Raw genomic sequence first — 23571 nt, 5'->3', positions numbered from 1 at the left:
GTGGACAAAATGAATAACATAAGGGTCCGCTCCAATGCAACTTACAGCATCTGACAAAAGCTCTCTAGCTTCCATAAATAAGTCAGTTATTTCGTCGATTTTCTTCTTGATTTCTTGTTGGCTCAGCCCGCTTCCAACACTGGACAGCCACCTGAGTCTGGGAGTTGTGAGAAGTGGAAATCTAGCAGCAGTATGTCCACGGATGCTCTCCTTCTGCGTCCTGTCCTTGCTGTACACCCAAGCACCCGCTGCCTCACATTTCATTGCTCTAAAAGACACATTTAAAGCGGAATATTGCACGCGATGCGTTAAACATCTATAAAGAGCACATTTCTGGAGCAGACCACAGGACAACTTCACATTGACCGCCGCCATTTTTTTCGTAAAGTGAGGGGATTGTGTTAGAGCACCTCTGCTTGGTCGAAGTAAGATAGCTCTGACCAATAGCAGGCTGTGTTCTATTTTGCTATCTACTTTACAAAGCATGATGGGAGCGTTCCTGGCACGAAGTTCCCGGATGTGCCATGGCAGCTGTCTGTTTTTTCGAATACTAGAATTTTGTACCTGCGAAGAGATTCTAATGGTAAGTTATCCTCAGAATTTTCATTCATACAGGTAATTTTCGCTAATATTTCGCTCAGAATAGGACCCCTATACCTTGCACAGTTTGTATTTTAAAATAGATGTGTGCCACGACTATCTTCCTGTGCAAATTTGGGGAAAATACGGGAGGGAGAAGGGTGGTTGCGTTTTGTGTTGCGACGTCCATGCTAGCGCTGTTGCCAAAAATTATGTCACAAAATTAGATTCCCGCCTTTTCCTTCATTTTCCGCCCCCGTCATTTCGATTCAGTTTTAATGCACCGATAGCTTTGCCAACTTGCTAAAGAGTGATGCACTACGCCTGTAACTGCTATCTGACTGCGGCTCTTTGCCAAAGTTTTCCGCAGAATGCCACACCGCCTGACTGTATCAAGTCTCCGCCGGTTTAGGGTTTGCGTCCAAGCTTGGCACCACGTGGTTTGCCCTGTCCACCTGACAAGAGTTGCTAGAATGAGTTAGGATTAATTCTCATCGAATGTGTTATTGAATAGATAAAACCTTACCAACAGTTTTAAGTAAGGATGGTATTTGAGCTCGAATAGTATCGATAGACAAAACAAAGGGTGAAAGATATCGTGAAGTCCACTTTGGGGAGGGGGGCAGAAGCTTTCCAGTTCTGTTTTTGCACCTGCTGCGATACTAAGAAATTGTTCCGGTATTGTGGCCTTACAACAAGAAGTAAGTGTTTGATGACATGAACTGTTAGTTGACTTTTTAGTGGATCTGTAATATGATATAGATCCAGAGTAAAAAGATTCAAATTGATATCTGTTCCATTGTTTCATATTTTTTGCTAGAATCAGAAGAACATCGCAAGGGGAGCATGCCAGCCCTGCATTTTGCCAATGATATGTCACGGGGACATATAACGGAGAAGCTGAGCTCTTCGCTTCGTCGAAAGGTTGAGTCCGTTGAGCCTGCAGACTTTGATTCGCAGTTCCAACAAACGGTGTCTGCGGCAGCCAAACAAGTAAGTTGTACCATCGACCTGAATGTAGCAATAGTATTGTAAAATAGTAGAACGTTGACTTATGTTATGTTGTGTCCAAACGAGACTGGCTGGTAAAATGCTGAATGGCCAATCCCGTCCTCCCATTTGAATAAACTCATTCCTATTCATGCATCTTATTCTTGAGTCGTGTGTGCTTGACTCTCCTTGCATCTATACCAACATTGACACTTTACAGTATCTTTAGTTAATGATCACAAACTGACTAAATTTGCCTCAAGATTTGCTTTAAGTTTTACAATATTCATTGATTTTTGTTGTTGTTTTCTCACAGACCTGCATGTTAGGATGTAATTGACACAAATCGGTGTTATTTTTTTCAGGTACTTTTACAAAAGGTCGAGTTTGCCCCTGCCAGAAAGCCATTTTCGTACGAACTGGATAAGCTGAAGTCAAAGTACATCCGCCTGAATCCATCATCAACATCCAGTAAGGCTTCGGAGACAGAAAAGTCTCCCTCAGGCTCACGTAAGTTCAAACTCGACCACTATAATATTCCTGCAACCATTGCAGTATCATAACTTATACTGGAGTGTTGATGAATTTGCTGCAAAATATGGAAAATTGAATGAGATCTGGATTTCAACATGGTTGTATATTGTTGACTAGGTCTATGATTTGAAAGTTATCAGAAAATCAAGAAAGGTTTTTGTCAACTTGACATCTAGACAAAGATGACACTCCCTCTACTCTTGCCTAATAGTTATGCTTGTATCTCTCTGACAGGATCAAAAATGGAAGGAAAACACATGCCTGATGATGGCATTCCACCACCAAAGAGAGTGCTGTTTCCTCCGAACAAGCTCCGTGTCCAGTGGGACAAAGTTACCAAAGTTGGGGTGGGACTGGACAACATGGGGAACACTTGTTTCCTCAACTCTGTTATCCAGTGTCTCAGTTACACTGCACCCCTGGTCAACCATCTCATGTCAGAACATCAACAATCATGTAAGTTTGTTTGAACACTTGATTTAAGACTGTTGGTCAAGTGTGTTTGTTATTTTTCAACCTTTAGCACACTGAAGTATCCGTTTGGCACCCAATTCCCTATTGGTTACAGAGTTAGGCAGGTTAAACAAAGCGCCAATGTGGTAAACCAAGTTCATTCTCGTTGTGTCCCAAAGTGCTACTATAGGAAATTGTAGGAGTCCAGAGTAATTTGTGATGCGATGTCACCATGTGTTGTGTAGTAAGCAGAAATTTTTTTTAAAACTAGTAATAGTAGTGTATAATGATATTTTTCTGTGCAGGTCGAGTGAGTGACTGGTGTATGATGTGTGAGTTGGGAAGACACTTGCACAGAGTGTTTAACAACCCAAATGCTCACAGCATCAGACCAATGACCATCATCAATAGACTCAAAAGTAAGTACACCAGCAATGCACCTGTTGCAAAATAACAGATGGATTTGTTTCTCTATATTCAGAGTTCTGTTCATAGTTGTCTTGTCATGGTTTGAGAAACAACTTAATCCCTTGTTTTGTTTCAGCCTTAGATTTTTATCAATCTCAATTTGAGAAGCACGTGATTAACTGAGTAGAATAACTTCAATTAGCCCATGTTTGCACTTACTAGTTTATTCTCCTATGTCTTATTCTCACAGGTATAGCAAAGACAATGCAGTTTGGTCGCCAGGAAGATGCACACGAGTTTTTCATGAACGTGGTGAATGCCATGCAGAGGGCTTGTCTCATGAACTGTAATATCAACCCAAATAAGAAGTAAGTGCACATATTCAACTGGTGATTCTGCCATGATTCTAGTGACATTTAAGATACAGTAAGGCTTTTGATTTGAATTTGATAACTAGAGCCTCCTCTACTACGCTCATCTAAAAGTTGGTTGTTCTTTTCTATTTCCACAGCGTTGATACCTCTACGGCTAATACCACAATAGTGTACCAAGTTTTCAGTGGCTACTGCAGAAGTCAGGGTAAGAAGAACCACAATACCCATAATATTTAGCGTGATGCACTGATGTATAAGCTGCAATAGTATTAAGGGGGGGTGCTATTAACTATGTTGAATTTTATACTTGACTAACTACAGTGTACTTCATGTAGTGAGTCGCCCATATGTGTTTCTGTTATGTGATAGAGTAAAACAATACCAGCGACAGGCCCATTCATATTGTATCATCCATATACACGTATTAGACTCTGATGCATTGTTACAGTACTTTTCACATGTTTATACTCACTTTCTGTTCTAGTGCGCTGCTGTAGGTGCTCAAACTTGAGCAACACGTTTGATCCATTCTTAGACCTCCCTTTGGACATCCGGGTAAGTTGTAAAGTGATTAATTTTTTTTATACCAGAAAATGTAGTTCAATTATTCAACGTAGTTAATTGTGTTTATTATCATGATATTCACATTAAACTGTTGTGTGTCATGTTGATTTTCAGGGTTCATCAGTACAACAGTGCCTTGAGCGCTATGTAAGAGCAGAGCAAATGTCTGACGAGAACGCATACTCTTGTGAAAAGTGTAAAAGGAAGTGCCAAGCTGTGAAGAAGCTCAGCATACACAGAGCCCCCAATGTCCTAACCATATCTCTTAAAAGGTGGGTCTTCAATACTACAACACACCTTCTCTACCATGTATTTCCATGGGAGTTACTGCATGCTCAGATTGATCTCCAAGCAAATCTTTGGACAGGAAATGCTAATGTCTTCTTTCAGTCCCATCTATCTGAGGGCCTTCAGAGAGCCAGCTGTCATCTTAACAGAGCAGTTAGAAATGATTATGCTTACCCCACCAAAGATCTGCTTGGAGATAGTGCTCAGATGAATTGTCCACTTAATGAGAAATCAATGTATGCTCCTGTAATTGCAGTCATGCCAGCATTTACCTGAAAACATTAGACCCAAAAGAGAAGATGGAAGGTATTGTAACTGATGAGATACTATAAGGCTATTCTTTGCTTTACAGGTTCAACAACATGGGTCTGAAGGTTACTAAAGATGTCCAGTACTCAGAAACGATGAACTTGAGGGCATACATGAGCCAAGAGGTAAGGCTTGTACTTGACTATTGTATTCTTTTCTTCCTTATTCTAAGCTTAGATGGAAAATTTATCGCCTGTCACTGTTGTTTGAATGTTGCAGAGGTGCTGTTTAAAAATTTTTGGATAGATTTGTAGCTTTTAAAGTTTTACCATGAACCCTATCCATAACTTTAACTTTTAAGGATAGCTAGTGGTCTTTGAAGTTTGATTGTTTTGTGGTCAGTATTTGGCCACTGGCTGCCTGTTTGGAACAGCTCAGAATGTTCTAATGTCGGTACTCACCAACCTGTTCACTAATACAGGGACCACCTGTAATCTACAAGCTGTATGCTGTCCTGGTTCACCAGGGGTTCTCCTGCCATGGCGGACACTACTACTGCTTTATCAAGGCACCGAATGGAGTGTGGCATATGATGAACGATAGCTTGGTAGGTTGTGTATTCATTTTAGCCATGTAACTTTTGCGAAATATGAATCTTCATACTGTGATTAAAGCTGAACAATCTAAGTTTTATTATAAAGGACACTTACAGGAGATTGCAATCATTGAAATTGCTTTCAAACATAAAGAATTCTTTTATTGTCACCACCTAATGGAGATTCAAAATGTATACAGGCATGCATTGTTTGCAAGCAGTTATGCAGTGTTTGTATTTTGACGTTCTTTTCCACATTTTCTCAGGTACGACAGGTAGGGCTGAACACAGTGCTATCCCAGCAGGCTTACCTGTTGTTCTACATAAGGATACCATCTAAGGAAACTGGAGCATCCTCAGCAGCTACCACCGGCTCTGCTCCAGTTAAGGTCAGTAGAAACTCGAGATCGAGGGACTTTTCCATGTTTGTTTTTCTAACCTAACAGCGTTTTTTGTTGTCTTCGGTTGCTTTAGACAGCTGCATATTCAACATTAGGAAACTGACATTATGATCTCTATATTTTTGTTTCATAAATACATGAAAATGAAACAATTTTGTGCCATTGTGTTAAAGATGCATCTGTTTGCAGATTTCTTACTAGCAAAGAGTACATTGTATGACTATAAACATATCATAAGCAACTAGTAGATCTGTCTTTTTCTGATAGGCTAAAGGTTCTTTTGTGTTAACATGTAATACTTTTTTCTTCTATCCAGATTGTAAAGAATGGACCACAAGGGATTGCCAAGACAAAAGTAAACACTACTGTGACATCTGGAATGCAAAGGGTAGGCTGTCTTCATCAATTATTAAAACAGTAAACACAACAATATTGAATTAAATGTTTGTTATACAAAAGTACTATAGGATAGCACATTAAATATGTCTGTTACAATGGAGGTGAGAAGTTTTCACCCTCAAGGTACTTAGATCTACATTTGAATGTTAATTTGCAGAACAATATTTCTACTCTATTTCAGCATGCATTCATCGGTCCTCAGCTCCCTCCTCAAGTGAAGAAAACCCAAGAGGCCAAAACTAACGGTATGTCTCTGCCTTCTAGTTATTTACTGTTTTCTTTGTTATAACAATAGGTGGTTTTGTTCACAAAGGTCTTTCCGTATGTAGTCTGTTTTACAAATGTTTCAAAGTCTAGCTTTTTGTGCTTCCCATGTTTGCTCCACTGGACTACAGACCTTGGAGGGGAAAAGTTACTACTAAAACTACACTTGACTCTCAGATATTGATATATTTCTATGTCCTTTTTTTTACTCCAGGAACAGTGTCCAATGGACCACTGGGAACCCAGGTGCCTCGCCAGAACACTCCTGTCCACAAGCCGCAGGCTGCTGCGTCCGCCCCGAAGACTATCCCCGCCCCACCCAAGGTGGAGAAGAAGGCCTCCATCTTCCGGCCCTCCAGCATTCCTCCCCAGTCCCAGAGGGAGAAGTTGGCGTTCTCCATCAAGAAACTGTCTGTGCAGCCGCCAGCTGCTCCCACAGCAAATACTGAGGAGGCTCAAACACAACAGAATAGGGAGGAAAGTTTGACGAACGGTGTGACAACTGCTACTGCCAAGGTTAACGGACACTCTGGGTCAGCTGCTGTCCACAGCTCTGGCGCTGGAATGGACTCAATTGTTCCCTATTCTGATGAAGAGTCATCGGACAGTGAGAGTGAGAGCAGGAATGGGCATGTTGCCGTCAACGCAAAGGGATCTACCAACGGAAGTGTGAAAACACAGGCTGAGAATTCAGAAAGGCAACAGAAACCAGGAGAACATGTTCAGCCTGGTCCTAGTACTAGTGATGCAAAAGCACCGAATAGTGCCCCATCATCAACTTCCACCTCAAGAAAAGAGCAGAGTGAAAATCCCGTAACTCCAGGACACAGTGCCAAGCCAGAAGAACCCACTAATCCTGAACAAGAAAGGGTGAACGGACATTCTGTAGGCAGGTCTGACGAGGATGCCAAGGACAAGGAGGCAGACGACTCCGCTCCGTTCGCAGGTTTCCGTCGCAACAGAGTCCGGTCCAGCAGTGGAGAATGGACAGTTGATGACATGAAGCATCTACCAAACCCTCCCAGTAATCTTACAGAAGGCATGTCTCCGGCTGCCAGGGCCTCAGCTTTGCAGAGCAAAGACAAAGTCGAGGATGATTTGGATGATAAAACAAGGGAGACACAAAATCAGAGCCACCTCAAGAATGGGAAGAAAGCAGAACCCTCAGCAGTCAGCCACAACGGCACACACGCGGAGAAGAAGCTGTTCGAAGCCAGTCATACCTCTGGGAAGCGGGATCACTCATCTGATAACCACTGCCAAGATCATGAGAAGAAACTGAAAACTGAAGAGTCAAGTAGTATCAGCAGGGACTCGTTCAGTCACAGTGACTTTAACACAGTTGGAACAAACGGTGCAGCCAGTAGGTCAGGTAGTTCTGACAAGGAGAGCTCATCCTCAAGTAGGCACTACTCAAATGACTCTGGGTATCTCAGTGTGCAGCATTCAGAGACAAGGGACTCAAGAAAAGACGGAGAAGTACAGAGGAAGCGAAGACACAGTGATTCAGAGGATTCTGATGATTCTGGATACGAAAAGAGACACAAAAAGCATCGAGATCACCACCACCATCATAGACTTGTAGACAAAGTCTCAAGAAAACACAAGAAGCACAAGAAGAAGAAGAAAAAGCATGAAAAGGAAAGAGATGAACACAAACTAAACACAGCAACTCGAATAGACAATAAAAGTCAAAGAAAGCATAAAAGAAATTATGAAGATGACACTCTTGACCAGGATTTGGATAAGAAAAAACACCACCAGTACGAAAAGCGACCCGAAAAACAAGGTATGTTGTTACAAAAGCACCTTTCACCTAATGTAGCTGGTAGCACCAGTAGTAGCACTAACAGTCGTAGACTAATTCGGTTAACTCTAGGTGACCGGGCACTAACTCCAGTAGCCAAAAGAATGCAAGCCGAGGCAGACATGATGGACAAAATACAACTCACCCTTGACCCTTGGTTGATCAGGCTGAAGCTGCAACAAAACATGTCTAGGTATTGTTCAGAGGGGGAGATGTCCGGCTCAAGTTCTAAGGAAAATACACAGAGTAGTGAGCAATCCTCTCTTCTTGACAGCCAGTCCCAAAGTAGTACCAGCAGCAGGCTGCATGACATGTCATTAGATTCTAGCCAAAGCACCGAGCCACAAGTTGTTGATGACAAACAAGGTGCAGGAGATACAGCTAAATCAAAGGTAGAGAAGTCAGCAGTGACATCAAAGATCACAAAAAGTGTTACCCATCTTGGCACCACTGACGAATTTCTTTCTGAAAACCAGAGTATAGCAATAAAGCCTATCAGTCTATCACAACTTAGTTTGGTTGACTGCACAGAAAAGGTTGAAATGTCAGATAGTACAGGCATTTTTGACACTGAAAACAGCTCAAAGACAGATGTTAGACAAGATATAGTCTTGCCGAATGCAGGGTGTGATAGAAATGAATGCACCTCTAGCACCCAGAAAAAAGAGAGTTCAGATCAAAAAGATGGCAACGTTCAATCATGTCAGGAACAATCTTCCAAGCTCCATGCTGTTCCTGTATTGCAAATGGAAACAGCCAGCCCTACTGATATCACTCTTGTCAAAAAGAGGAAGCATAAGCGCAAACACAAGAAGAAAGACAAGAAAGAGGACCAAGACAGTTTTAAGAATGAATCAGAAAGTTCAGAAGAAAAAAGAGTGAAGAAGAAGAGGAAGAAGCCTGCAAAGGACAAAAGAAGCCCAACACAAAAAAGGAAAAAATCCAAGAAAAGCAAGGAAAAAGAAGATTCCTCAACTAGGAAGAATAAAAGTATGTCTAAAGGAAGAGACACTGCCAACGGGAACTGTCCCAAAGGTGGTGTCGGTTCTTCAGTCCTTCAAACAGTTAGTGACTCAAAGACTGAAGGCAATGCAATGAATGCTAGAGACAATCACACACCAACATCTGGTCATCCCAAAAATCTTCAGTCAGCCAGTCCATCAAACAAGGAAATCAACCAAGATAATGTGGAAAGACTTTCAAAATTGGAGTCAGTAGAAAGGTTGGATAGTTTAAAAAGGAAAAGCCTGGTGTGTGTAACTGTAGAGCACAGCTGTACATGTCACCAGTTAAGGACAACACCAACAAAGGATGACCTGCATCAAAACACACTGTATGTAAAGGAAGAAGGTTACAAGAGAGAGGAATTGAGTCAAATGGATTCCTGTAGTCTGCCCACGATGAATGCAGCAGCAGAAACAGACAGTTGCCAGAGTTCAGAAGAGTTTGAAGAATGTGAAAAGAAATTCCGCTTGCCGTTGACCCCAGAGGAGCAGAATAGATTGGTGCAAACCAGGCTCAATTACTATAGCTTCTTCAAACCTAAGCTAGGACATGGCGATCCATCAAGCCCAGGGTCACCCATGCTGATCAAAACAGCCAGTAAGACGTAAAGATCAGCCAATATGTTGTGATGTACCAAACAATCTACTTCAGGAAAAAATAATTCCATTTGTTTAAACTTCATTATTAAGAAACCTAAAAAATATCCTAAACATGAATCCACTTTCGAACAATGACGTGATGCTGTTGTGCATGATACAATAAATGTTCACTCAACTTCCTGTTCCTAAGATGTTACAACCTGTCTCCACTTGTTGGAATGCTGAGAAAACGACAACGGAATTGAAATTTTGATGTCCGGCTTAACATTCAGTTAGTGTTACATTTTTTGCAAATATTCAAGTTGAAGAATGCAACAGACTTGTGAGCCATCGTTATTTGTTAAACCCATTGTGTTTTGTGGTCATCTATATGTGGAAGACAAGAAATATGCCAACATCTTACAAAATGCTTCCACATGCCATTCAAGTATAAAGAAAATGTTTAGCTCCATGTACAACCACAAGAAGAATCCTTGAAGCAGTTACCATCTCATCTATGATGAAACCAGTCTTTCCAGTACGCCAGGAATAGTAATCCACAGTCAAGATGGGAGTCCTGCCCACCTCCCAACCACCTCCTTGGAGGAAACATCGCCCCCTTTGCTAAGTTGAAGAAGGGCAAGGGTTGGTGAGGGTGAGCCTTGTACAGTAGTAGTTCGGTTCATGCCTCAGTTGTGTTCAGTTCCTTACCTGTTCTTGTACAACATGTGCGACTGGTAACCTCTTTTGTTGGCAAAACTAACACCATTTACATTATACTTGTTATGTTTTCCCAAGCATGGATACTTCAGAAAGTTGATAATCCATAGCATGTTTTGATGGTTAATCTTAGAATAACAATGTCGAAGTAGCCATACGTTGTGTACTGCTGTAGTACAGAAATGAAACTCTACATGTTTAATTTCAGTGATTTCCCAGCGGTGGGACAAGGATGTCCACGATGGCTACAAACGGCTCAGCGACAGCGGGCGCAGCTCCAAGAGCAGTTCGTGGGACGGCAGGATGACATCGTCATCTCGGTCCATTGATGAGCTACTGGAGAGGTCGAACAACAAGGGATACGGAGCAAAAGGTCGGTGTAGAAAGGAAAAGCAGGGCTCAAAATACTGGTGTACATGAGCACCCGAAATTGGAACTGTGTACTGTTTTACTGTGGGTGCACTGGTGTATAAGTATACAGCATATTTTTTACATATGAGTGTCAGAAAAATAATAGTCTAAATTCTGTCTTTGTTGTAGTACTTCTTTAAGATTTTGAAATTAGAATTAGGGATACGAAGCAAAAGGTTGGTGTAACTTGAACGAAGGACAGGGCTTGAAATTAATTTTTGAGAATAGTTGCACTGGTGAACCTCACCTACAAATTTAGCTGCACAGAAAGAATTTGGAATCTTAAGAACGTCAATCTGTGATTCTAAAGCAAACTTCAAAATTTCAAACACAGTACAACAATGGTTGTACTGTATGGCATTTTCTGATACTTGAATTTCATGAATATACTGTATATTCCAATAGTCTACAGTACGGTGTGTGTCCGCAGCTATTTTGAAATTGTACAGTGACAGGATGTGTGGCGGAAGATGATACAACCTAGAAATTCACAATGATGAATAAAACAAGAAAGTTGCAAAAACTCAATATTTCACAGAGGTGCAAGATCTTCAATTTCTTGTTTGCTTGATCTTCATCATTTGCTCTGTGTTGTTGCAGTGCTATCCTGGGATGGAGACAGGAGTTATGTAGACCGAGATGCAGACCGTGACAGGCACTTCCACCGAGGTGTGAGGGACGAGTGGGACGAGGAGTTGGACCAGGGGAAGGTAAATTGATTATTTTTCTCAGGGACTTAATTTCATGATAGGAGGGGAAGGTTTTCATTGTTACATGTACTTTAATTCAAGTTTGGATCAATTCTGTAGTATTAATGCAAAGGAAAGCATATTCGGGGTGTCATGATTTTGTGGTGGAGAGGTCACTGAGAAAATAAAACTAGTAATATATCAAGATTTAGAGTACAAGGTATTTCATAATATATCAAGATTTAGAGTACAATGTATTTCATAATACATGTAAATGTTTCATCAAGTACCTATGTCAATAACTTCTCCTCAAAGGAGTTGTGAGGTGCATTACCCTCTGAAGTCACATGTTTGCTCTATATGCATTTTTACAGATGAAAAAGGTGAAATCACACCGGTCTGAGCATTACCGTCGACCCTTCAATGTATTCCAGAAGATCTCAGATGCCAAGCATAAATACAAGGTAAGATGAGAAGGTTTCCTGACCAATGGAGTGCACTTACTTTTAAGCTACTTTATTTCTATAAGTGTAAGTATTTGAAACAATACACCACGATGTCAACTACTTTTCTCACTGTTTATTTTGCATAGATAATTGTACATATTTATATTACATATCTGTTGTTGTAATGACCAGGCTAAGTTGTGTCATAGATTTAACCCTGTTCAGCAGGACCGATATAGTAGGAGAAAGCATTGTGCAAACAGCATTTCATTCTTTTTTTACAGGCATATCGGGATGGCTACAGTAAACTGCAACCCAGCCATAGCTGGCATGGTCACTAACCTGACCAGGCACCTCAGACGGAGAGTTTATGTACATGTTGCTTTTCCCAATATTCATTTTTCCTCGTATAAAGCAACCACCATAACACAAGTATGTAATTGTATTATATAGCCCGTAAAACTGTAAATATGCCATGTACAGAAACTGGCCTTCAACAAGGACTCCCGTGCAACGACATTGATACCACCTTTTAGTTTTTAAGTCATTTGCAATGATAGATAACATAATCTCATCAGTAAAGTCTATATGCTGCAATATGTTTTATTAAGTATTATATCAATTATGTACCAATAGTGTACACAGAAGTGTGTACTACACAACTTGATAATGTACTATCATAGACAAGTTGGTGCTTACCACAGTAAGCTGTGTTTACAGCTGGCAAAATAAGGCAATGGTTGCAATAGCAAGTATGTCAGTATCTTGAAGAGTGGGACTTTTCTGTCTTTTTCTTCTCCTAAGGTAAAGACTGTCACACAGCTTGAATGGGGACCACAACAAACTTTGTGATGTATGCTTAATAAAAGCTGGGCTATTTTGAGGAGGATAGTTGATTGACAGTCAAACCTTCAAGTTGATTTTCTTATTTGCAATTGCAGTCCATATTTTTGGAGGATCCTTAGCTTCACAAGAAAGCTACTAAAAGCACTAAGGTATTGCTTTTTCATAAACGCTCTGAACATTGCAGAGTTACATTTTACTAGCTGCCCTTTATGTCAAAATTCATATGCACCCAAGATTTATATCAATTTGCTTTTCTCTTTTTTTTCTCTTGCAGTAGTACTTTAAAAAATAGAGTGAATCGAGTAGTTTAGTACAAGCCATGGCACAGTATGCTACTCAAATTTTAATATGCTTCACTGCCATAAATACATGAAGATGTGAGATACCACTGTGTACGTTGCGATTTTCAGGTTTGTAATGATAAGTCTTGGAAACTAGGAAGAGTGGTTTCCACCTACCTTCCACTGCGATGATGTAATCCTGAATAAATTTTACCATCTCCAAAACTAAAATTTCATTTATATGTCTCCTGTGCAGAAAGCTGGATACGTTCTGCTGCATCTATAGATATAGGAGCCCCTTACAGGACGAAAGTGAACTATACATGTCTTAAAGTTACATTGGTCAAACGTACAGTGCTTTTTACAGAAAGGAGTATCTGTGTAACTGCTGGCTTCATTTTTTATGAAAGGAAATGTGTACAGTATAGTGGTACACTAAGTTAAAAGGTGCAAGTTATTTTCTCTCAATATATGCTGAATCTACACACTGTGTTGAGCCACTTTTGGGGCTCTGCTCTGAAAATATGTATAGGTGTGTACTGTATATCCACAAAAGTGTGATTGGTAATCAGTAGCCTTCTGTCAAGAGTTAATGGTATCCAGGAGTCGCTTGGAATGCATATGAAAGTTTCTGATGATTGTAATTGCATACACAAATATCTGGATGCGTATTGTAATGATACCTTGAATATTGTACACTGTAACTTAAGATACAGTACCCAGATAAGGGCTACTGTAGCAAGAATCATGTTATAAGTCTACAGCCATTGTGTTCTCCAAGACTGAAATCTTACTCAGACCTTTTGCCGCATACAACATGTGAAAGTCCTGAAACCATCAAGAATGGATAGAAGTATTTGATGCTCCAATTAAGTAATGTAGAGAGGATATAATCTTAAAGCAGATGTTGGGAGGCTAAATTTAGCTGCCTTTTTTATGTCAAACTGCCTCTTTTCACACAGAAAAGGACAACGAGGGAAACTTAGCCTCTCAAACATCTGCTTGGAGATTATGAGGATGTACAACTTTCTCTTGAGGCCCAAGATGCATGAAGCTTTACATCTGCAACACAGGTTGCACTTTCTCGAGTATGTGAGATTACGGCTCATCCATGTACACGTACCAGTGTATGATTATAAGTCAACACAAGACTCTCTTCATCTGGCAAGATCCTTTCCTACTGAGAAGCAAGTCTAAGTCTGCCAGTGGCTTTTGATGGCTACAGATCTGTTGTCTGACTACCCACTTTACAAGGATTGTAACTCCATTCTTCTTAAATACTCCTAGCCAGTATAGGGTGAACATAACTTAGCACATGAGGTGTCGTCACATACATTTGCAGTGTCATACTGCAATCAACTGATACCTCATAAGTTGTATTTTGGTGTGGAACAAGAACGGTGTGTATCATCGTGTGCAGCCCGACCCAAGTATTGTGGGCACTAGTACATCTTCACAGCTTTGTACAATCTTACATACAGAAAGCTGCGTGCCCTCTATCCTCCATCGCTAGGTTCGGGAGGTAACTCCGCCAGGTTAACAGCCCCAAGGAATGTCTTGTCGCGATCGATGAAGACTTGCCCCATGACGGACGCCGTCAGGTTGATCATCATCCCCTCCTGTAGAGGAACCACCCCTGCAGTGAAGCACGATGTTGGTATGGCGTTGGTATCCACTGGATCTGGATACTGCTGTACGCAGGTCAGAAACCTGTCTTCGCTCCTGTCATTGTCATCGGAGATCACGAGGATGGACTGTCCATTATAGCTCTGTCTTCCGATCTTTTTGTTGTAAGTTAGCTGGAGATTGAGACAACAGACGTACGGAGGTGAACTCGGCAGTGTAGATGTGGGGAGGTAAAATCCGGTTACGTTTTCCTATACCTGGCCGTCTCTGTTACAGGGGCCCTATGTTCCAAAATTGCATGGGGTGAGGGTGGGACATAAATTCTAATGAAAAACTGTTCAATCAGTACATCTTACACACACACCAGACAAAAATTCGAAAGTACCTGGCCATACACGAGGTAGACGCCGTCGCCTTGAATGGTGGTCGCTCTCTCGTCCCAAGAGCGCCCAGTGTTGTCTCGAGAGGCTACCTTCACGCTCAACACCGTTTCTTCCCGACAGATAAAAGATTGAATGTTGATACATGTGCGTTAGTCAGCTCATCTTAAGACATTGAACAAAGTATTTATATTCCAAACTCAGGAGGTCGCTAGTAGTCGCTTTTCACTAAGATTATCGCACGACAGTTGTACTTACCAAATTCCTGTACGTTTCTTCTGCTGCCAGGCCCTTCGACATCTGTCAAATCGGACACGACACTGTAAGTAGTGAATTCCAACGTTCTGATAATACAAACAGTGGCTGTGGAGTGTAATACGGTTACGCGTACCATCCAATGAAACCTACGTATGACAGCATACCTTTTTGATATCAGGGCACAGGAGCTCATTTTGGGACTGAATATTGCCAAAAATCACTATAAATGAGCCTTCAGTCTGGGTATTTTCCAACACAATCCACACACTTTAAAACTATTCACAAGTCCAAAATAGTTTATCTATTTATCAATTTATTCAAATTTACCACATTTGTGGAATGTTTGACATAACAGGTGACTATCACCTTTTCAAGATGTCAACCCAGACCAGACTGTAAGGTTCGGTCCACTCACACCGGGAAGGACCCCTACTCTTGTCGATATTAAAATGTGGCGGGTTCTTTAGCGTGCTCGGGCGTGGCTCTCCTCAAACACGGGACCTCCATTTAACGTCCTATCCGAGGGACGGCCCTAACCGAAGCTAGATACTCATTTCCACCTGAGGAAAGTTGTATCAAGTGCCTCTCCCAAGGGCACAACATCAACACGGGACAACTTGATCAGGGGACCCCGGATTTTAACCCAAGACCTCTGGGTTCTGGGCCAAACACCCTGCCACTGCGCCGCCACACATATACATAGTGTCAAGACGTGTCAGAATATTTGCTTCCAACATGAATAAAACCTGGAACTTTTTCTTCAATCTGATGGTAGTCTACTTAAGGTGTGATGACACACAAGAGTGAACACCTACCTTCAGGGTGGAAACGGTGGACGTAGTTCCTCTGTGAAGACAAATAATAACATTGTATTAGAAAATCGTATTTCAGCATACAGTGTCTATAAAGGTATTAGTAGTTTTGTTCATAGAAATGAGCCAAGTTGTACATAAGTCTCAATTTCACATGCATGCTATTCGTCGTTTTATGGTCAATATGTCGTCGCCATTCGAATGAATGTACGAAGGACAGAAGGACCAACAACATTCACAATTCTCCTAATCATAAGTAAGTCATAAGTTACCGGCGGTGGTACATTATCAGTTCGTGATAGGTAAACATGTTCTTACCGCGAACATTTTTCTGACCTCCTGAGTGATGTTCTGTCGGAATTCTGTAAGTGCATCGAAGAAGTCGTAAGTGTCCGTGTCTGTGTGGACATACACGGCACAGTAGCATTAGCTAACTCACATATCTTCTTGTGTTCCTATGTCTTATAGCTAAAGAAGATTTAATCGATATCTAACATCGTTCTGACGCGAAAAGGGATGAGAAGCCTCTTCGAAAGTTTGTGTTTCTACTAACTCCAAAATGAGTGGTCCAAACCATGATAGTATAGTATAATATCAAGGGAAACTTACCGTTTCTAACACAGTTAATCACTTTCTTGCATTTCTTCCTCTCCCTCCTCTCTTTGTTTCCTACGAATGCATGGTGCAAATCACTTGATTATTTTCGGCACCTGTTTGTTTTCAAACAATCACGAGGAAATTTCATGACCAACGAGAAAACAGTATGCTGATCTTATTCACAATGGACGCGATATAATGTGTTCTTGTTCCAGCTCATAACGTGTCTTCGTCAAAGCTTAACCTTCTTTCACGATATGATACAAGATGCCACATGTACTACAATATAATATTTGATGATACCTCTTCTAGTTCGACTTAACCTTCCAAGCTGCTCTCCGAGGTCCTCGTCCGCTTCACGTCTGGCCAGCTGGATGGTCTGCAGCCTCGGACACAAGGGTGTAAACTTGACAACATTGAAATAGTTCTTTATATATCATACATAGAAAGTAGCCAGACTAACTAAGCCTTGACAGTGATGCTACTCTGTCTGTGCTTAAAGCGAAATTAATTATGGGAAGATACAGAGGCTAACAGAGCTTCTTGTCACTTGTCAAAGATTTTGAGTCAGCTGTGCAGCAACGGCTCTATTCTTCATTCTGTCCAAAACCAATATCTATGCTTATGTAACGTTATGTGTATATTTCGTGCCGCTCTCTCACATTTTCGTGCATCGCATAAAGCACCTACCGACCTCGTCCATTTCAAGTAGTTTCTACCTATTAACATGTACTATCTACGCCGGCTATAGTGAAACATTTGCCAGGGAAGTTTGGCCACCATAGGGTTTTATTTGCGGGGGAAATATTAACCTTACCGAGAGCTGACTCTACTGGCCAATTATTCCTTTTTTGTTTATTTTTTTACGATCCATACCCCCACAGGAAGGCCTGGCGGAGACTAATCAAGAAGCACAGAAGTCGAGAAGAAGGTACCCCTCGCCTCGGCATCGACCAATTGTAAAGCGTGGATTCGTGCATTTGGCCTTGACACCGTTATGTAACAGTAGGGTTGGGGAAGTGGGTGTGTTTGGCAGTAGGCAGTCAGACTGATCTACTGACCCTGCCGATGACATTGTTGGCTCGGTGCCATCACCGACATTAAACAGTAGTCTCTACCAGACTGACTACGCTGGCTGATAGGGAGATTAATTTGCCAGGGGAGTTTGGCTACCAATAGGGTTGACCAGCCTCCGGAGGGAGGGATGTTAACCTTACTATACTGGCCAATCATTTCTTTATTTTGCGCGGATATATTTGGCCTTGACCCGGTTGTGTAAAAGTAAGGTTGGGGAAGTGGGTGTGTTTGGCAGTAGGCAGCCAGACTGATCTACTAACCCTGCCAGTGGCAGTATCGGCGTTGTGCCATCACCGACTTTGAATAACATCGCTACATGTTGTGGTCGGGTACTCTCCAAGCAGAGGTTCGGCTCCGATCCGGGCTGGTTTTTGACGTGATTTTAGGCATTTTTGGAGGCACAAACTTTGGCTTGGCGACATGAAGAAAACGGGACAAACAAAAAACGTCTAAAATCACGTCAAAACCAGCCGGAGTCAAACCTCTGCTTGGAGAGTAATGATTGGGTAACTTGTGGTTAGGTGTTGTTCTTATCAGACCGTGTAGTGTGTACAGTCTGCCACAAATGTTTGGCACAAATACAGTTTCGGTCACGAAAGGGATCCGGGACTTGGTGTCATTGCTCCCTCGCAAGCAAGTTCTCCCGTGATGGTAGATGTAAACAGCAAGAGTTGCTTGTAACGAGAGGTTGACACGTTCATGTTGCTGCACTTTGCTTGAGGACTTTTCTATGTTTGTGCGTTGATGGCAGTACATGTAGGAGACGAGCTATGCAAAGTTTTCATCAATGTGAGAATGTGGTGTTTTCTACTCGTCTGTAATAAAGGAGAAGTTAGGATAGATATTTCGGATGCTTCTTTGAGTAAGTATTTCTTTAAGAATCGCCATAGAATGTGCTAGAGTTGCTAATAAGCTGGCGCGTACAGGTAACTTGTACACGCCCTTTTCTATTTAGAATAGATCATCGGGGCACCAGTTGTATAGCTATATTGATAACGTTCTGCTTTATATGTCGGGTCGGAACTGTGATAGAATGAAAATTTGACAAGATGTGGTCAATTCCATGTCACCGAGAGGGTTTCCAGATAGTATTGCTAATAAGTTTGAACAATTTTAGATAAAAGACTATTTCAGTTAAAATGGTTCCAGACTGTTCAAACAATTAAAAATGAAAGTTTGAACTCATCTATATATTTTGGAAGTATCATGAAAGTAATTGCATAAATACCTCTTTATTTAGAACAATTGTCAAACATCTATGTGATTGTTTCACTGTTGGAACACGTTCCAATATTTGGCATCATTTTTCAAATAGTAGATTTGGTTTATTGTCCTCGTAAAAGTAGGTGCTAATCACGCTCTATTGTCTGCCTCATTTTTAGATTTCACGTCTGGACACTGGTAAATCTTTTGTATTGAAGTGTCTATGCATGGCACCAAGTGATATTCCCCTATACTTTGAAGAGATGTGTTAATTGCCCTGTTCCCAGCCCACTGACCCAGTTACACAATGTTTTTAGAATGTTGGAACATGTTCAAACAAATGATGAATCTATGTTGCAACAGTTTAGAAACTAATACAAATAATGTGTTCAATGTTGGAAATTTGTTTAACATGTTGGAACACAGCAGAAAATATTTAGAACATCAGATAAATGTTGGAAATTGTTTTAAACCGTTACTTATCTCGCATAGATTGTTACAAAGGTTTTGAAAATGTTAGAACAAAAGGAAATTGTAACAGACACCCACACGGTAATGTGGAATTGACTCTACCAGTGATGACAACAGTCATTCAGACGTTGGCTCACATTTTTTTGGTTCGGGTTAGTCTTGACGTTGGTCTTTGACACTTGAAAGCACATTACTGCAATGATTTCCTCTCGTTGTTGGGTGTATGTCAGATGAACAATGAAGGAAAAAAACCTTAGGTCCGAAAGGACATGTCAACAAGAGAGCAAACATACATGCATAACACCATTACAAAGGCATTTCCGAATCCACTTCAAAGTCAGGAAGGATGCAGAGAAGGAAGTAATCAAATGTACATAGCAACAAGGTGTACAGTAGATCTACGTCATTACGTAATTCGAAAATGCCTTCGTGATGTTGCTATATTAGATGTACCGAGGTGTATTGTACGTAAAGACGTAAGTACAACTTGTTGCTATGTACTAGTACATTTCATTACTTCTTCCGCACATCCTTCCTTATTGCCCCGTCTGTTTCATATTTATAGTAGGTTATTCATAACTTCAGAACCAGCCATTGAAGTTTTCACTATCTAGCACGGTCACCGAGAAAAGACCTTTCAACAAAAGTTCAATGACCCGTAATGCAGACTTTGTTTGTTACCTACTACGTTTGTTTGCGATTGACATGTTTTTGTTTTTTGTAAGCCTTTTTGATACATCATCTAGATTGACAGGAAGACGTGCTGAAAGTCAGAGTCCCTATCGCGCAGTCAGGGTTCTTAATGACGTTGCGGGGTCGTTACGAGACATTGCAAAGTTGTCCTCAGTATTCGTGTTAACGCGAGAGTTGTAATCAATACATTCTCCTTTCGACCATTGCAATATTTCTGCTTCACATGGTGATTCTTGCTTCTTCGCTCAAACCCTATGTATTAAAGCTCCTGAAGAGTGATCAATGACTGAACACCCTCTCTCCCAGCGAGGTGTCACGGCAAAGTACGACGGAAACCTTCGTCGCACGTTTACTATCTTATTCTTAAACGTCTTAATTATGCGCCCAGCAGCGTCCTGTTCATCAAATGGATGACGCCAAAGACCCTGAAAATAACGCAAGAAACCAAACTCAAATCAGACCCGTTTTCACACATCGGACGGCCCACCATCTAACACACAGCTATGTTGATCTGTAGATATGGTCCTAAATACTCTGTTGGTGTGCCAGTGTGCCAGTGTCATTTGGTCAAAATGAGCTCAGGAAAACTTATCACACAGACCCCACAAATTAAAGGGGGAGGGGCGTTATTGACAGTAAAAGTCGAGAAAGTCTCATCATCGCAACGCCAACCACGACAACATCGTCGGGTGTCATGTAGTTTAAATTAGTCTTGATTTCAACGTTTGTTGAAATATTCACCTCTGTGCACTAGTATGTGCATGCAGGTCTACACGAACGCTTTTGGGTAACTTGGTGCAGACATCGCACATCAAGGTTTCACAGAGCTTGTAGCAAACTTACGTCTGTATCCGGATCGGTGTCGGGGGTCTCGACGTCTCGTAGGCCGGACGATCCGGAGAGAGACGCGATGGACGCAGAGTGGGCCTCGTCTGCACGCTGCCGCACCTCACAGCCGCAGTTTTGCTCCAAATCCTGCACGATTTTGTGCATCCAAAACAGCGTGAAAAGGGAGAGGGTAATGGCGACCACGCTGAGGCAAACACATGCGAGCTGCCACCGCGAGATGGCAGTGCCATGGGCCCCAGAACACGCCTTCTCCCTCCCCTCGTACACAGTCGTCGTGCAAGCCATACCTCCCCGCGGTTTGTTGTTATCGTCAAACAACGGAACGCGTGAAAGGTGAGTTTATATGCCCCACCAGCCGGTCTGGTGTGAACGACTTCTGGTTAAAGTGTGACAGATTCCAGGAATGAAACCCAGAACCCTCCTCGTGTGTTCACGTGTTTGAGAAAGGTCGTGTAAGGCTGGAGGTGAAAGGCCCTTCCCGCCGCGCCACTTGTGAGACAGACCTCAGACATGACCGCAGGAAGTACCCACAATAAAGGACCTGCATACCCAACTTCAGCAGACATAATCAATTCTGGGACTTGCGCCAACAGATATCCTAGACTCTTTGTGTGGATGAAAGGTTGAGCTGTTTCAACGGATTTTTCAACAGTGCGTATTTTTCAGTTCGAATTGAAGGCTTCTTCACTTGCAGGGTGAATTATACGCCCCAGAACTCATCAGAATGGCTACGACCGTATGTGTTGTCTTATAATCATATCAAATGGAATGATTCACGTTGAAGAAGCGATTGGTTAGTGCACTGGCAAGTTTGTAAACTTGCGCCATTTTTGCGCTCTTTCACTCAGCGGCAGCTGCTGCTTATAGCAAGTAGGACAACTTTATATATGTCAAGTACTTGGACATACACAAGTTTAATTATATTCGAACAGAAATGTCAAACTCGACATAGTTATGGCATACCAAACTTTCTGAAAGACCTATATATATTGAACATCAATGGTTTTGGATCTACAAAATGCACAAATATCTCTGTCCACAGCCGTCATTGAAAAGTCGCACACGAGAGCTAGAGGATCCAAGATAACATGAGCAACATTGGCTGACTTCTTCAGCTTATACCTTACCAGTGTATTTTACAGTACTCAACATGTCACAAAAACATGCCTCTCCTGCATTTGTTTTGTTTACCTTTTGGGAGGTTCAACTCTACCCCGATGACCCAACACGGAAATAAGATACGCGTTCTATTCTAAGGGGCTGTTACCAAGGAGGTTACTGTTACTGAACGGTTTATGACGGACTTTGACCGAGCGCACGCCCGGTGAACTAAGACCGCACTGCAACACGGAAACCCTCTCGCTCCGATTTTTATGTCATGTCTCGTGTAGTTAAAATGACTCTGGCGTTTACAACTGTTAAAGTGTAACAGAAAGTTTCAAAGGTTCAAGACAATTATACCTTTGTTGGTTTGACAATGGCTCATGTTTTGGTATCTTTGCATGCGGCAATGGTGCTGGGTCTAACCAGAGATCAGGTACGGTACCAAACACACCAAGTATTGAAGTTAACAGCAAAGCTGTTAAAGGTCTCCATGTTCTCAACAGCTTTCTCGCCATGTAGCGAAGCGCATCATAAAAAGTACGGGTACATCGTTTGGTCATATCATACTTGTAACAGGTCTTTACGGGCCACACATCGAAATGCTCGATCAAATCAAGGAGGTTAAAACCCCCTTGATCAAATCAATGTCAATGTTGTAACCTTGGGCCTGCTAGCTTACGGTAACCGTTTTGCACCAGATTTGTGTAGGTAGGTTAGGCAGTACAGCAGGGAGGTTAAATACAAACGGAATAACATCCCCAATGTCTTCATCAATGTGAAGCCATGACTCCTATCCATGTACTCCACGTAGCTGCTATTCACTAAAAGATATTGTGTAATGCCTGGCTGTGGCATGTGCTGGTAAATCAAGCGACAGATATACTTTAGTAGCGTCTGCGGTGACGCAGAGAGGAAGGTTGGAATCGCGCCAAGATTTACTGACCTTAACTGACCGGGCGATACATCCGATGTTTCCTGCATTTTCACCAACGACTTTCTTCATTCATCGACGGGGTGTCATAGATAGACGTACACATCGTCAAGAAAAAACGCTTTCACTAGTCCGTCTGCCTGTAATTCTTGTTCAGGTTCAACAACATGCGCGTAGAAAGCTCTGTACAGTCATCACTTCCTCCTCAACACGGTACTCCGAGGGATTAGTTTTTTCCAGGAAATCATCAACGTTTAGCCCAAGTTTCGGGGAAGTGTACCGATGGACCCTCATGTGTTTCTGGCATGTTGTCAACTTGTTCCAAAATATGAACCATGGTGATGACGTCTTCCCAAAGCTTTTGTGTGCATGGAAAGGTTGACCAGAAAGCCCTTTTCAGCCATTGTAATGTCCAAAATTCGACCAAGATGTCTTTTTTTCAGCATTTTTTGCCTAATACGTTTCCTTCCAATCACTGCACATTGCGTGGCATGAATAACAACTATGTACACAGCCCGCCTCCTCCAATTTACTACATGTGAACATCTTATTGGTACTTAAACAATGCAAATTATCCTTCCTTATTCAATTCAATTACACATTTTTTGTTGCCGTTACATACAAGTCATTGGAATGGCTACGATTAAAATCTACCCATTTTCATAGCTTTATCATTGGTAGAGGCCACT

The 23571-nt window shown here is 41.7% G+C and overlaps 2 protein-coding genes across 4 annotated transcripts; one reads left to right on the top strand and one right to left on the bottom strand.

Moving 5' to 3' along the window:
- The first annotated feature begins 465 nt into the window (after window positions 1-465).
- Window positions 466-13097, top strand: LOC136440229 (ubiquitin carboxyl-terminal hydrolase 36-like). The gene is made up of 19 exons (XM_066436124.1): window positions 466-583; window positions 1400-1572; window positions 1935-2079; window positions 2338-2559; window positions 2862-2975; window positions 3215-3332; window positions 3476-3543; window positions 3823-3893; window positions 4017-4174; window positions 4543-4624; window positions 4921-5046; window positions 5301-5423; window positions 5752-5823; window positions 6016-6079; window positions 6313-7887; window positions 10417-10581; window positions 11220-11329; window positions 11683-11772; window positions 12039-13097. Exons 2-19 carry the CDS (start codon window positions 1426-1428, stop codon window positions 12093-12095), a joined length of 3507 nt encoding a protein of 1168 aa, XP_066292221.1. The 5' UTR covers window positions 466-583; window positions 1400-1425; the 3' UTR covers window positions 12096-13097.
- On the bottom strand, window positions 11875-23565 carry LOC136440239 (uncharacterized). Of its 3 annotated transcripts, none has more exons than XM_066436150.1 (8): window positions 22895-23565; window positions 16858-16933; window positions 16567-16626; window positions 16276-16355; window positions 15961-15991; window positions 15146-15187; window positions 14893-14999; window positions 11875-14680 (listed from the first exon to the last, which is right to left on the bottom strand). In XM_066436150.1, the coding sequence occupies exons 1-8, from the start codon at window positions 22952-22954 to the stop codon at window positions 14378-14380; spliced, it is 759 nt and encodes a 252-aa protein (XP_066292247.1). In that variant the 5' UTR covers window positions 22955-23565; the 3' UTR covers window positions 11875-14377. The 3 variants fall into 3 exon arrangements, with proteins under 3 accessions (XP_066292247.1, XP_066292245.1, XP_066292246.1); XM_066436148.1 differs by lacking the exon at window positions 22895-23565 and adding an exon at window positions 20842-21733; XM_066436149.1 differs by lacking the exon at window positions 22895-23565 and adding an exon at window positions 20842-21731 and having other exon boundaries at window positions 16276-16319.
- Between the last annotated feature and the right edge of the window lie 6 nt (window positions 23566-23571).

Source organism: Branchiostoma lanceolatum, chromosome 8 (genome assembly GCF_035083965.1).
Source record: "Branchiostoma lanceolatum isolate klBraLanc5 chromosome 8, klBraLanc5.hap2, whole genome shotgun sequence".
NCBI lineage: Eukaryota > Metazoa > Chordata > Leptocardii > Amphioxiformes > Branchiostomatidae > Branchiostoma > Branchiostoma lanceolatum.
Note: the sequence above shows the minus strand (reverse complement) of the source record. Positions and strands in the feature narration are given on the sequence as shown.